This window comes from Podarcis cretensis (assembly GCF_951804945.1).
Source record: "Podarcis cretensis genome assembly, chromosome: 4".
In the NCBI taxonomy this organism is placed as follows: domain Eukaryota; kingdom Metazoa; phylum Chordata; class Lepidosauria; order Squamata; family Lacertidae; genus Podarcis; species Podarcis cretensis.
In genome coordinates, this window is record NC_137173.1 from 57,584,626 (window position 1) to 57,598,279 (window position 13,654).

The window sequence follows — 13,654 nt, forward strand, 5'->3', positions numbered from 1 at the left end:
TAATGCAGATATCAATTTTGTTTTTCTTTTGCACATCAGTTTTGTTTGGAAATCCTTCCCCAGGTCTTTAAGTTGGAAAATATTTTGCATGTTTCTTTACACAAGTCATTATTTAGATTATAGGAGCAAAAATGCAACATTCTTACTGATCTGGGAATGTTGTGTTTTTAATTGTAGACAAGCTTAACGAAAAGCTATGCAATGAATTAGTTCAAAATATTTTCTCTTTGTTTTTCTGAAATAAAAGGGAAAGGGATATCAAACTTTTAAGTCCTTTAAAAATACCATTTAGAAGGTCCTACCCCATCCCAAGCTAGTTTTTTTTTTAAAATTTCCAGTTAGGATCATAATAGGGCAATCTTATGCATATCTACTCAGAAGTTACGCCCCAGTGAGTTTGATGACACCACCTGGTAATTGTGTATGATTTCAGGCACAATATTTGTAGAATACTGACTCCCAAGAGAAATGGTAGTAGCTATGTGGATAAAATATTGAAACAAAATACTCTTATGGGGCCTGTTACTAAGATACTTGAGAGTCACTGCTTACTGAACGTTCGTGCAGATGCAGCACTGAGAATCAGATGCCCTTGCTTTTAAAATTTTATTTCCTTGTCATAGATAGATTATTTAATATTGTAATACTATATTTGCACTAGTCCATCACCGTGCTGACCCAACCGGGGGATCTGTAGCATCCTGGATTTTCATGAAGGCAGGGCAGGGGCGTAAAAAAGACGGCAGGTTACACAACAGCCGTGGTTGTGGCATGGGAGCATGAAGGGACTGACACTGAGAGGCAACAGGAAACAACAGGAAATATCTGAATAGATTGGGAAGGGAGAAACACTGAGGCATTTGTCTGTTGGTTGGTTTAAAAATTTGTTTACCAAGGAGAAATAATAGAGATGGTTATGATACAGAAGCCAACATCAGAAAGCCAGCACAGCAAAATCATTCTCAACTTGCTTCTTGCAACCTTGTTTTAGACCACTGTTTCTTTCCTCTCAGAATCTCACTCAGCTTGCTCTCCTCAGACATTTGCCATTGTCTGAAAACCCCTTCCCCCTTCAGCGCTGTTGCATCCCTGTTTTACTCAGTCCTTCCCTTCTTCCACTCAGCTGCCTCATAGTGAGAGGTAAGAGTCCTCAAATTTCATTTCATTTCTGGTACCATGTGTTCTCTACTACACAAAAGGCTCATCCACACTTCTGCTTCTGCTGTGCCTGGAAAGCACAGGTCCAAGCAGTTTTCCCCTTGCCCTGCTTCTTCCCAAGGGAAAACCCACTCCTTAGCAATAGATCAGAACAAATAGCAACCCAGGGAAAACCCAAATTGCTGTTTGTGCTGATTGAGCACTAAAGAGCGGTTTTCTCCAGGGCAAGAGGAAGTGTGGATAAGCCCAAAGTTCCAAATTCAATGCAGTAATCTAGGACAGGCATTTTATTATCAAGCAAACACCCATACAGGTGCAACATCCATCACTTAACCTTCTGCATCTGAACAAACAAACAGCCTTGCTCTATTAATCTTAAACATACAGTAACATATATTTGCAGAAGTGTGATATAGGAGGGAAGAGGCATGCAAATGGGGGTTGTCTCTATGCAAAGAGGAGTTGGTAAGGGTGGTGGTGAAAATTGTGTGTCTGCGCAAAGGGAGCTGCAGGATAGGAGGTTGGTATGGAAAGGGGGGTGCTCTGTGTGGAAGGGGTAGTTGGAGAGAGGGAGGGAAAAGGGTGAAGGTGAAAATGGGAGAGTGTAAAGGAGGGTTGCTAAAAGGGGGCAGGAGGCATGGGAATGGGGTGAAGATGAAGGAGCAGGGGTGGCTTCATAATTGGGTGGAACGGGAAAAGGGTGCTTAGTAGTTGCAATGTGTGGGAGGATGGAGATGTGGGAGATGACCCTGGAGTTTGCCTGTGAACAAGGTGGAGGTTGCGGAAAAGGAAAGGGGAGAAGAAGGCATGGACTTGGGGGGGGGGTGAGGTTGAAAACACGTGCAGACCAGACTTCAGAACAGAAGGGAGACGCTGGGATGATTTCTTGATTCAGCAAGCAAGTGTCTTGTAGAGGGATTGTCGGGGAGAGGAGTATATAAGTGCAGTACTGTATATATAAGAGCATAAGAGTATATAAGAGCAGGGTGGCAGAGTCCCCCTTGTATTGTAATAAAAACAATCCAGTTAGCCAAGAGCAGCCCATATTAGAAACCAAAAGGGGCGGGGATTGTAGTCTTTCGTGTTGCTATGAACCCATTTTGTTAATTTTGTTAAAGCAGCAGCTTTAAGATGAGTGCATGCATTCAATATGTGCAGCTGCTTTTTTGCAGTTCTGTTCATGGATATCTTGCCTACAAGCATTTGGGGGTTCCAGTGGCATAGCGTGGGGGGTGCATGGGGGGCCGGCCACACCGGGCGCAACATCGGGGGGGGGGGGCGCTCGCACTCGCAGCTCTCTGCCCCTACCTGGCAGGGGCGCAAATTACTTGCCTTGCCCCAGGTGCTGACAACCCAGGCTACGCCACTGGGGGTTTCTCTTCCTGGCGTTTTCTCAGTGTATGGAATGCACGGATGGTGATGTGCTGTCCCCCTTTGTCAGTGATTTCATACTTGCTTACTGTCTCTAGGTGCCACTGTAGTGCTGATTGCTTCGCTGTTCACTTTAGCATATGTGAAATGCAACAAACTCTTGAGTGTCCTGGCCACTAGGAGATGGACTTCTGTAGCATCTGGGGGGCCACAGGTGCCCCATCCCTAACGTAAGGACCCCATTTAGCATTATTCAAAACAGTTGTTGATAGAGAAGTCTTCCACAAATTTGTTTAATCCGCTTCTAATGCCCTTTAAGCTAATGATAATCACTACAACGTTTAGGAATGAATTGCATAAATGAATTCTGTATTGTGTGGAGACATGTTTTTGCTGCTTCAGAATCCCCAGACAATGAAATTTCATTTGCTGCCAAGTTCTAGTATTTTTGACAGAGGGAGAAGAACTTCCCTTTATTCATTATACCCAAGCAATTTATACACTGTACTTTTGTAGATAATGTGAAGAGTGAGAATACATACTAGTTATGACTCCCCTCACTGGGTTGGGGCATAACAACAATTGCAAAAAACACACCAAAATATCCCAAACCATAAAACCTTGCCATGTTTGCTTTTACAGAAAGCCAATTAATGGCGCCACTTAGCCATTGCATCCCATTTGGGTATGCCAAAGTTTCCTCATTTATGCATATAATATGTTATTAACCATTATTATCACAGTTATTTTTCAAAATTCCAAGCATTTCCCATATTTGCCTCAATCAAATAATGATTTAAGTAAGGATCCAAACATATTTCAACTCCAATCTTTATTATTATTTTTATTAAAATAATAAATAAAATGGGACGCAGGTGGCGCTGTGGGTTAAAGCCTCAGCGCCTAGGGCTTGCCGATCGAAAGGTCGGCGGTTCGAATCCCTGCGGCGGGGTGCGCTCCCGCTGCTCGGTCCCAGCGCCTGCCAACCTAGCAGTTCGAAAGCACCTCCAGGTGCAAGTAGATAAATAGGGACCACTTACTAGTGGGAAGGTAAACGGCGTTTCCGTGTGCGGCTCTGGCTCGCCAGAGCAGCGATGTCACGCTGGCCACGTGACCCGGAAGTGTCTCCGGACAGCGCTGGCCCCCGGCCTCTTAAGTGAGATGGGCGCACAACCCCAGAGTCTGTCAAGACTGGCCCGTACGGGCAGGGGTACCTTTACCTTTACCTATCACAGTTATTTTTCAAAATTCCAAGCATTTCCCATATTTGCCTCAACCAAATAATGATTTAAGTAAGGATCCAAACATATTTCAACTCCAATCTTTATTATTATTTTTATTAAAATAATACCATAGATTATGTAACTGTTTAATTCTTAGGAAAAGTTCAGTGGCATTCATGAGAGCTGATGTAGCTTTAAGATTCTGGCTCTGAACTAGATGACCCTCAAGGTCCCTCTCAAAGCTAAAATTCTACTACTGTATTCCCTAAAAGACCAGGATGCTTATTTAGTAATGCTATGGAACTACCACCACCCAGCTTACCCCTTAATACAGGGCACTTTTTACCCTAGCGAGCATTTAGGGGTTAAGGTGCACTGAAGCTGCCCCCCATTTGGGGGACACTTACAAATTTTACATTCTCTTTCAATGACTTCACCAGCAGGTACAAAATTTTCATCATCAGTGGGGCAAGCGCACATTCCACAGCCATCCTGGGGTCTTCCTATATACTTGCAAGCTGGAGAAATCTTAGGGCAAGTGGAAGCGCAGACAATGTTATGATCTTCTCCACAGGTGCACTTTCGGGTCCCAAAGTCAATAATCACAGACTGTCCCAGGAGAAGGAAGCCATCTTTGTAGCCTTCCTGGATACAAGCTTCCTCCAGAAACGCAGGGCACTTGCACCGAGGGATGCAGCGTGGACAGCACTGGTCCTTACGGGTCACAGCTTCGTGATTGTCGGGACAAGCTAGGCAGAGAACAGCACTACAGTCTGGCCTGTGATGCTTGCAGTCACCATTTTGGAGGAAGCAGCAGCTCAGCAGCAGGCAGAGGAAGTGCTTAGGCTTCATTAATCTGGATCAAATGCAAAGAGGTCCTTTTAGCAGCATAGCTCATTCATTGCTCATTCATTTGCTCATTCATTGCTTTCTATTATCTCGCCCAACTTTGCCTTTTTAAATACTGAACTAATGCCCTCTCTCAGTAGAACACCAATTTGCATAGCATTTTCTCACACCGGGGCACAAACACTGATTACATAGCACATTGCGGATTGGCTCACTGAATCAGCCACACTGGAGCTCAGGGTACACTTCCCAATGGATTGCCTTCAAAGCAACATACTGCTCCTGATAGTTGCCTTCTCCAGTCTCCGATGATACTCGGACCACTTGCACAAGGAAGTGCCACTTACAACCCCTTTGGGCCCCGTTCCTTCTGTTGTGTGTGTGTGTGTGTGTGTGTGTGTGTGTGTGTGTGTGTGTATTACTGCAGTTTTAAAATGTATTAAATTTCCAAGCCTTAGCTTCATAAAATTTGAGGAGTGCTAAAAATTGGTAACATTCTGTTAGAAACCTATTACAGTGGTACCTCGGGTTACATACGCTTCAGGTTACATACGCTTCAGGTTACAGACTCCACTAACCCAGAAATAGTACCTCGGGTTAAGAACTTTGCTTCAGGATGAGAACAGAAATCGTGCTCCGGCGGCGCAGCAGCAGGAGGCCCCATTAGCTAAAGTGATGCTTCAGGTTAAGAACAGACCTCCGGAACATATTAAGTACTTAACCCGAGGTACCACTGTACTGCAGAAGGAAGGAAGGACCTTGTGCAGCTCTTTCTATTTCTTAAAAGCAGCAAACTGTTCTTCAGATGCAGTAAGCATTTCTAACTTTATTCCATGATAATAAAGGGGAATGCACTGGGTCAAATGCTTAGCTGATCTATGAAAAGGGGAAATAGCTTTAGTTTACCTGGATAGGATTCAGGTATGGGTGTTGCAGGTGGTTTGGTCCCCAGGTAGTGATATTTCCTCAGTAGCTGTTCAGCTGGAAGGTATGCTATTTATAATGTCACAACAGAGGGAAAACTCATAAACCTGAACAGCTGGGAGGAGCTAAGAGCCCTTTCTAATTTATTACCAGTGGGTCTTTTATTATAGTATTATTTATTGTCAAAAGAGTTTTTATATTCCATATTATGTAAGCAGAAATAATTTACAATTTGCATTCTAACAGCTGGGATCCTATCTATCTATATAAGAAAGCGTCTTAAATTTAATGTAAGTACATCCTGTAACTATACAGGACTATAGTTAATTGTCCCTTGTTTACTATTCCATAGTTCCTTAAACCCTTGCCAAGCATGTCAAAATTTGCTTTATCTTGTCTCCATTTTTTTACCCATATAATCTATATAATCGCCTTGATTAAGAAGTAGGTTTTACTACCCTCATTTTATCGGGGGAGGGGGTGGAAGTGGCTCAATGGGTGGCATGGAGCTGCTTTGGTCGGTTCCTGGCAGCTGGGTCACTGTTGCTTACTGAGCAGCAAGGGATGAGGCAAGATGCAGGTTGGCACATTACAAATGCACTGGCATTTATCTTCTTCAGAATAGCCTGCCATTCCACAACAAAATTTTAACATTTTGTACACGTGGAATTACACGTCAGTCCACTGTTTAGAATGGGCAATAAATGCCAGACAACAAGGCAGCAATGACTTTTTCATTTTTTACCTCACAGGAAAAATGTAGGCTAACCTGCTTAAAATCTGCTTCTACCTGCTAAGCATGTTCCTATTTTAACTGCAAACCTCACACCATGCCCTTCTCTTATCTAGTTAACATTTGCCCCTTTCCTGTGACTGGGTTGAATCACAAAAGATTGCCTGGATGAGAAATGAGCTTGTTTCATGACCTTGGGTCAAGCAAGACGTGGCGTTTGTCGTGTAGTTGGCTCTGCACGGTGGAGCAGGTGAGGCTGTCCTGGACGGTGGCATGAAGGAAGGAGCCTCTAAACTTTTGGCCCCACCATGCTCCCAGTTGTAATCACTCCCCAATGCCTTCTATTCAAAATGGAGGGAAGCTCCAATTGATCCCATTGCAAATAGCAGACACTGAGGAAGCGTGCAGTAATTCTGATAATAATCATGGTGATTCTGATCCAGCCAAACTACATGACCATGGGTAGGCAAACTAAGGTCCGGGGGCCGGATCTGGCCCAATCGCCTTCTAAATCCGGCCTGCAGACGGTCTGGAAATCATCGTGTTTTTACATGAGTAGAATGTGTCCTTTTATTTAAAATACATCTCAGGGTTATTTGTGGGGCATAGGAATTGGTTCTCCCCCCACCAAAAAAAGTATAGTCCGGCCTCCCACAAGGTCTGAGGGACAGTGGACTGGCTCCCTGCTGAAAAAGTTTGCTGACCCCTGTACATGACAAACCCACCATCTATACTTTCATCCCATTTTCCTTATGTGATTCCTCTTATACTGTCTGGTTTAGCCTATAAAGAAACTCTCTGAGCCTAGACAAGTCTACACGATACATTTAAGCTGTACGGTCCCACTTTAAACAGTCATGGCTTTCCCCAAAGAATCTTGGGAATAGAAGTTTGTTAAGTGTGCTGAGAGTTCTTCAAAGACCACTATTACCCTCATAGAGCTGCAATTCTCAAAGTGGTTTAACAGTCAATCTCTCTTCCCAGAAAACTCTGGGACCTGTAGCTCTGTGAGAGGAATGTGTTGGTGAGTATTGAACTGTTAATACATTGGAATAAAAAATTAACAGGATATCTGGTGAAAATAAGAGCCAGGATTTTTAAAAACACAAAAGGCAATATCTGTTCACATACTGCACAATGAATGAACACGTGTAATTATATTTAGTTTGTGTACAGCCAGCAATACAAAAGGCTTTTCTAATTGACCTGGCTATTGTGGTGTCGCTACCATTGTAAGGAGCACTCTGTCAGTGATGTCACCGATTTTCATGTGCGTACTTAGAGATGTAGTTAAAGCTCCCATTAAAATGATTGCATAAATTTCTTCCACGTCTGTGAATCACATTCATAAGCATGCCAACTTCTGAGAAGTCTTGATTGTCTAGCCAGGCAAAAATATGTAGTGCCATTTTGCTGTAAACAGCATCCACATGAGCAGCATTCAGTGACCCTCATTTTAAAATATCTGAATTTTCATGCATGGGAAATGTTTACACTGGAACAGTCCATTGGTGGGCTCAGTCCAGAGATGTATGCGTGCAAATGGATGTTTTATGCAACTATTTTCACATGGAGTAAAACCCATGCGGTGGCATACAAGATGCAGATAAGCATTTCTGCCCATACTGAGAGATGGAGGGGAGAGTGTACCCATATCTACTCTGTGGTAGGTTCATATAGTGTTGACAACTGGCCTCCTTACTTGTATGGACCAGTCATTCCCCATCCCCAACCAATCTACAGTGGAATCCAGTTATAAACCTCACATGTGGTTGAGTTCTTCGTGGGTGAACCTTTTCTTCTTTCAGTGGGATCTAATGCTGGCTTGCACATGCACAGCAGCTTGTTCAGAGCACCTTAAACCTCCATCTTTGTTCACAAGGTAAGTGCTTGGTTAGGAGAAACTACATACCAAAAAAGGAAAAAGGTACAGACAAATGGCAGGTGAAAAGGTGCACAATCAATGGCCAGTATAGCTGTTGAATTCAGCCTTCTTCCTGCTAAAGGAAGTTCCTCAACTTCACAAAAAGGTGGACCGAGCAACGGGAAGTAGATCACGGCCCCCGTATCTCTAGTCTACTCAAAGACAGAAAGCTACATTGGAGACTGTCATTATATAGCTAAGTAGTTCTGATGCTATGCACTTAAGAGTGCAAGTCTACTGTTTACTGCTCTGCTTTATGAACTTCTGCAGAATTAAAATCATCTGTTCTGTTTTCTGCTATATTGGGGGGGAGGTACAATTATGAACCGAATATAACACCTTGGGTTGCAAAAAAGGTCAATTAAATGTAATTATAAAGCTTTCAAATTTCCATTTGATGTGAAGGCAGATAGAATGGGTCTCAATGGGACTTAATTGCAACTAATTTTGGGGTCTAGATTGAAGTAATCTAGTCGCTATTGTGCTTCATAGATAGTTCTTTTAAGGCAGGAATGAGGAACCTCAGACCAGGGGGGCAAATGTGGTGATCCAAGTATCTGTATCTGGCCCTTGGGACTCACCTATCGTGACTGTGTGTATTTCCCCAAACTGATATTCAGAGGTAGGCTACAGAAGTCATCAACACGTAGCTGTGTTTATCTGTACCAGAATCAGATCTCCTTAAGCCCCTCCCCTGCTATGGCAGTTCTATGACTGTCAGATTCTTACAAGTAGGAACCATTGGCATGCACATTGTCTCCTATGCCCAGGAACCTTTCGTGGTCAAGAATGTTCTAAGAGGTTGATGCAGCAGTGAGTTGTAGCAGCATACACTTCCAGCAGTCAACCATAACAGCAGGAAGGCTTTCTCTGGGGGAAAGGGGGCTTATGAACATTCATCCATCTGTACAGTCCCAGTTCACACTTCCCTTGTACAAGCAAAGAGTATTATTGTCAGTTCTACAATCAAGTCAGGCAGCCTTTGCATCTGTAGTATTTCTTTATTGCTCTGCCAGCAGATTTTGAAATGCACTTACCAGTCAATGTTAATGCAAACAACAAAATGTCTGATAAAAATCAAGGCAACCTCACAGGAGAATCCATTTAGTCTACTGCTTCCTCCCAAGAATCTTAATTTTTTTTTAACATGCTATCACAGAATAGCTACTTATTTTAACTGTATGTGATCTTGTCCAATCATCCTGATCCCAAATTATTTCTCTTGGTGGCATTTAGGATGAGCATAGCTATGAACATAGCAGACCAAGAACAGCTAGGCAAATTAAAATAGAAATACTAGATACTAGTATAATACTATACTAAATACAATGCTAATTCTAAAATAGAAAGCCATACTTGAAAACAAAACCAGACCCTTATACTTAAAGGTCTTCTGCTATTTCTCCACAGATTCTGCCATGGAGAAAATTCTTTCAGAAGAATTTGATTCCAGTGTCACATCTCTTCGTTCCTGGGTCTTGTTTTTGGGGGTGACAAAGCTGAGAAGATCAACAGCTGTGACCACACCAAATACCATCTGTTTCATGAAGGAGCTGCCATCTGCATTGTCTGGAAGAAGACATAAATGAAGGAAGATTACATACTGTTGATGCTTCCAGTATAGCATCCAAGGAAACCCACAAGCAGTGCTATTTTTCTAGAAAAAGAGGCACTGTATCTCACCATGAACACCTCCCTCGTTCTCTTAGAATGGCAATGGCACTCACCTGAGAGGTGCCAGAACTGAGTTCCCCCTAAAGAAAAGCCCTGCCCACAAGGAAATGTTATCTTTATTTGTGGCATCTGGGAACTTTTTCCTTCATACCACTGTCCAATTATGCACATAGAGAAGATGGACACATAGAAGTTTTCCTCCCTCTCTCACCATGCCATGAAATGAAGCTGAATGCTGGAAGATTCAGGACATGCAAAAGGAAGTACTTATTCACACAGGTCACAGTTAAAGTATGGAAGGATTGATGGCCACCAGCTAGGATGCCTTTAAAAGAGGCTTAGACAAATTCTCAGAAGAAAAGGCTACTAGCCACAGTGGCTATGTTCAGGGCTTTTCCCCCCAGAGGTGCCACATGCACTGGCAGAGAAAGGGGGGTGCGGTAGGTGCAGTCCGCCCCAGGTGTCATCCCATCCAGTGTCCACATATTAGGCATGGATGTCTGTAAAGGAAAGCCAAAACATAAAGGCTTTCCTTTGCAGATGTCTACAATGCTACCTTGAGCTCCTTGGAAAAAAGCTGGGCTATAAATGCAATAAATTAACAAATAGTAAACTAATATACTAATATATACATGTGATGCCTTTCATGTATATCTATTTCATGGCCCGAAGGGCATATTAGGTCATCTCTAGGTGTGTGTGTGTGTGTGTGTGTGTATACACACAATTAGTAATATGACATTTTTTATTTTTACTAGAAAAGCTACTTACATTGCTCCAGCTCATGCACAACAATAGCAAAATGATCATTTTCCAGGATGTGTGAAAGCTTTCCAAGGGTATCATCCAGGCTAATCTGTAATAAAGTCCAAAACATAAAGTGAATCAAATTGTTACTAGACATCTAGGGCCCAGTTTACATAAAGTCCCACATAAAGTAGTGACATACTGCTGGAACCACATGGAAGATGTAAGGTATGAGATGGACATTCCATGTCAAGTACACCTTGTTCCCTCTAAGGTTGTGCTTAGATGACCTCCACCCCACCTCAGTTTTCTTGGGGGAGAAAAGATGTTCCAGCAGTGTCTTGGCATGAAGGATCCTGCTTCTGTGTTACTTCCTCTATGGAAGGCTGGGGAGCCCGTGGTTCTCCAGATGTGGATGGACCCCAACTCCCACCAGCCCCAGCCAGCATGGCCAATGGTCAGGGATGATAGCTGTAGTCTAGAAACATCCAAAAGGTCACCAGATCCCTATCCCTGTCCTATAGTGCTGTAGCAACAGAACCATCTTAAATAAGGCAAGATCTCAAGACGACAACCTACTTGAACCTACCCAGAATATTCATATCCCGGGTTCACTCCCTGGCATCTCCAGTGTTTTGAAATCAGCCTCCTTAGCTTAGTTGGTAGAGCCTGGGACTCTTAATCTCAGGGTCATGGGTTCAAGCACCATGTTGGGCAAAAGATTCCTGTATTGCAGGGGGTTGCTCTAGATGATCCTTGGGGTCCTTTCTACCTCAGCATTCGCTCTTATTTCCTGTATCTCCCATCCTCATCCTTTGCCCTAGGCAGCAACTCCAAAACAGGTACTGGGCATACATTACCTTGGAAAACTGCTGATACATGACCTTCATCACTGGGTCTGAGAACTGGGCAGTTCCTGCCAGGACGGAGGAGAGGATGTTGCTCAGAGTTACCATTCCCAAGATGAGTCTTCAAGAAAACACACAGTTGTTTGGTTTTTTAAAAAAGCAAAATGAATGCAGTTGAATTTTCACAACACAGAGATGAGAGCTCCAGCAGTTCATGCATATACAGAGAAGACACAGGACAAGATAGGTGGGGTGGGGAGTTCACTTTCTGCAACATCTGCTGTGGCTCAGTGGCATGCAAGGCTGCCACTTTTAGAATTAGACCAGTACCAATACCCCTTCTATTCAGCCTGACTGGTGGTAGGCCAATACTGAACGTAACTGGGCTCTTTGGAAATGCTCCAAATATGGGGGAGGAAGGGAAAGGAGAATGTTAGCCACTTTGAGACTCCTTAAAGGGAGTGAAGGGACACAGGTGGCGCTGTGGGTTAAAGCCTCAGCGCCTAGGGCTTGCCGATCGAAAGGTCGGCGGTTCGAATCCCTGCGGTGGGGTGCGCTCCCGTTGCTCGGTCCCAGCGCCTGCCAACCTAGCAGTTCGAAAGCACCCCCGGGTGCAAGTAGATAAATAGGGACCGCTTACTGGCGGGAAGGTAAACGGCGTTTCCGTGTGCGGCTCTGGCTCGCCAGAGCAGCGATGTCACGCTGGCCACGTGACCCGGAAGTGTCTCCGGACAGCGCTGGCCCCCGGCCTCTTGAGTGAGATGGGCGCACAACCCCAGAGTCTGTCAAGACTGGCCCGTACAGGCAGGGGTACCTTTACCTTTACCTTTAAAGGGAGTGAAAGGCGGGATATCAAATCCAAACTCCTCCTCCTCCTCTTCTTCTTCTTCCAAATGTCACAAACTCTCAAAGGAAGCTTTTCAATAACACACCACCAATAAGAGTTCTAGGTCCTTTGACTATAAGAACCAAAGCAGATGTGACATAGCTCTTGATTGGGGATTCCCTATGCTAGCTGTGTGGGGAGGGTGGCACAGAGGGAGGAGGAGTTTGATGCTTTGCCTCCTTGCCAAACTACAAAGCAGCAATGCCTGCTGCTAAGCCTACAGGAATCCTTCATGTGTAGGCACTTGCAATAGCCTTGCAATAGATTAGCTAAGGCCCATATCACTCCAAGTATTTCTTTAAAGATTTCAGTAAGTATGTCAATGATAGGCTGTTTCTCATTAGTGCTTTATACAGTGAGAATTGTGGAATTCTCCTTAAGACTCCTGAAGACTGTTAGAATGAGGTTTCTGCGAATAAGAGACTTACCCTGATTCTGCAACAACTGGTGCCTGGTCATATGCCTTCTCACGAAGGATTTCAATGGCCTTTTGACAGTTCACATCTGGGAGGAGAGTCAGAGGGGCTAAGAGGCTTAGCTTCTGCACCTTGATAGTCCACCACCTATCACAAGGGCGGGGGGGGGGGCAGGAAGGACAGCAAGTGGTGTTAAACCCCAGCAGTCTGCTCTGTGTCTTATACATACACACACACATAAATTTTGAAAGGACTTAAGGAAATGCTTTGCAGCTCAGCAAACTATCTAGGACTGATTCCTATATTTTCCAGGCCCAGTACCTGGCATAGTGGGGCATTTGCCAGGACCCACTGGCAGGGCTCACTGGGACTGATGCCTAGCTTTTATCCACCACCCCAGTCTCCCTCCTCCTGCTTACATACACACTAACTCACTTAGTACAATCTCTTGGCTCCTAGCCCATCACCCTTGATGCTCAGAAATGGACTCACTTACTTGGGCAGCAGCTCTGCTCCCAGCTTATTACAGTGCCACCGCCACGTAAGCCCACAAATGAACACAAGGGAGAGGCTGGCAGGTACCACAATGCCTGTGGGGGCTCACATGGCAGGCACTAGGGCACTGGAGAGGAATACTGTGTCCAGCGCCTTCAAAATCTGGAGCCAGGCCCGACATTTTCCAACATGGTCCCATCTACAAGGATGTAACACTGGGACAAAAAATATTCACCAGCCCGACTATCCTTATGCTTCATAATACACCTGTCCTTGTGCATGCTGCATGGCAAAGCACAGAAGAGAATTAGACAGAGCGTGTCATGCAAATCATGATGGATCAAAAAGGATTAGTTGCAGTCTGTGATCCCACCACTCACACACACCTGCTTCAACCAGAAGATCA

The 13,654-nt window shown here is 44.2% G+C and overlaps 1 protein-coding gene across 3 annotated transcripts in view; it reads right to left on the reverse strand.

Moving 5' to 3' along the window:
• Positions 1-9,163: 9,163 nt before the first annotated feature.
• LOC307215378 (cystathionine beta-synthase-like) overlaps positions 9,164-13,654 on the reverse strand; it is a 32,550-nt gene continuing 28,059 nt past the window's right edge. For all 3 annotated transcript variants that reach the window (XM_079974575.1, XM_079974576.1, XM_079974574.1), the window contains exons 13-16: positions 12,766-12,900; positions 11,464-11,572; positions 10,628-10,712; positions 9,164-9,751 (exon numbers count right to left, since the gene is read on the reverse strand). In XM_079974575.1, coding sequence (XP_079830701.1) covers positions 9,579-9,751; positions 10,628-10,712; positions 11,464-11,572; positions 12,766-12,900 — 502 coding nt within the window. In that variant the 3' untranslated portion in view covers positions 9,164-9,578. The remainder of the gene's footprint in view (positions 9,752-10,627; positions 10,713-11,463; positions 11,573-12,765; positions 12,901-13,654) is intronic.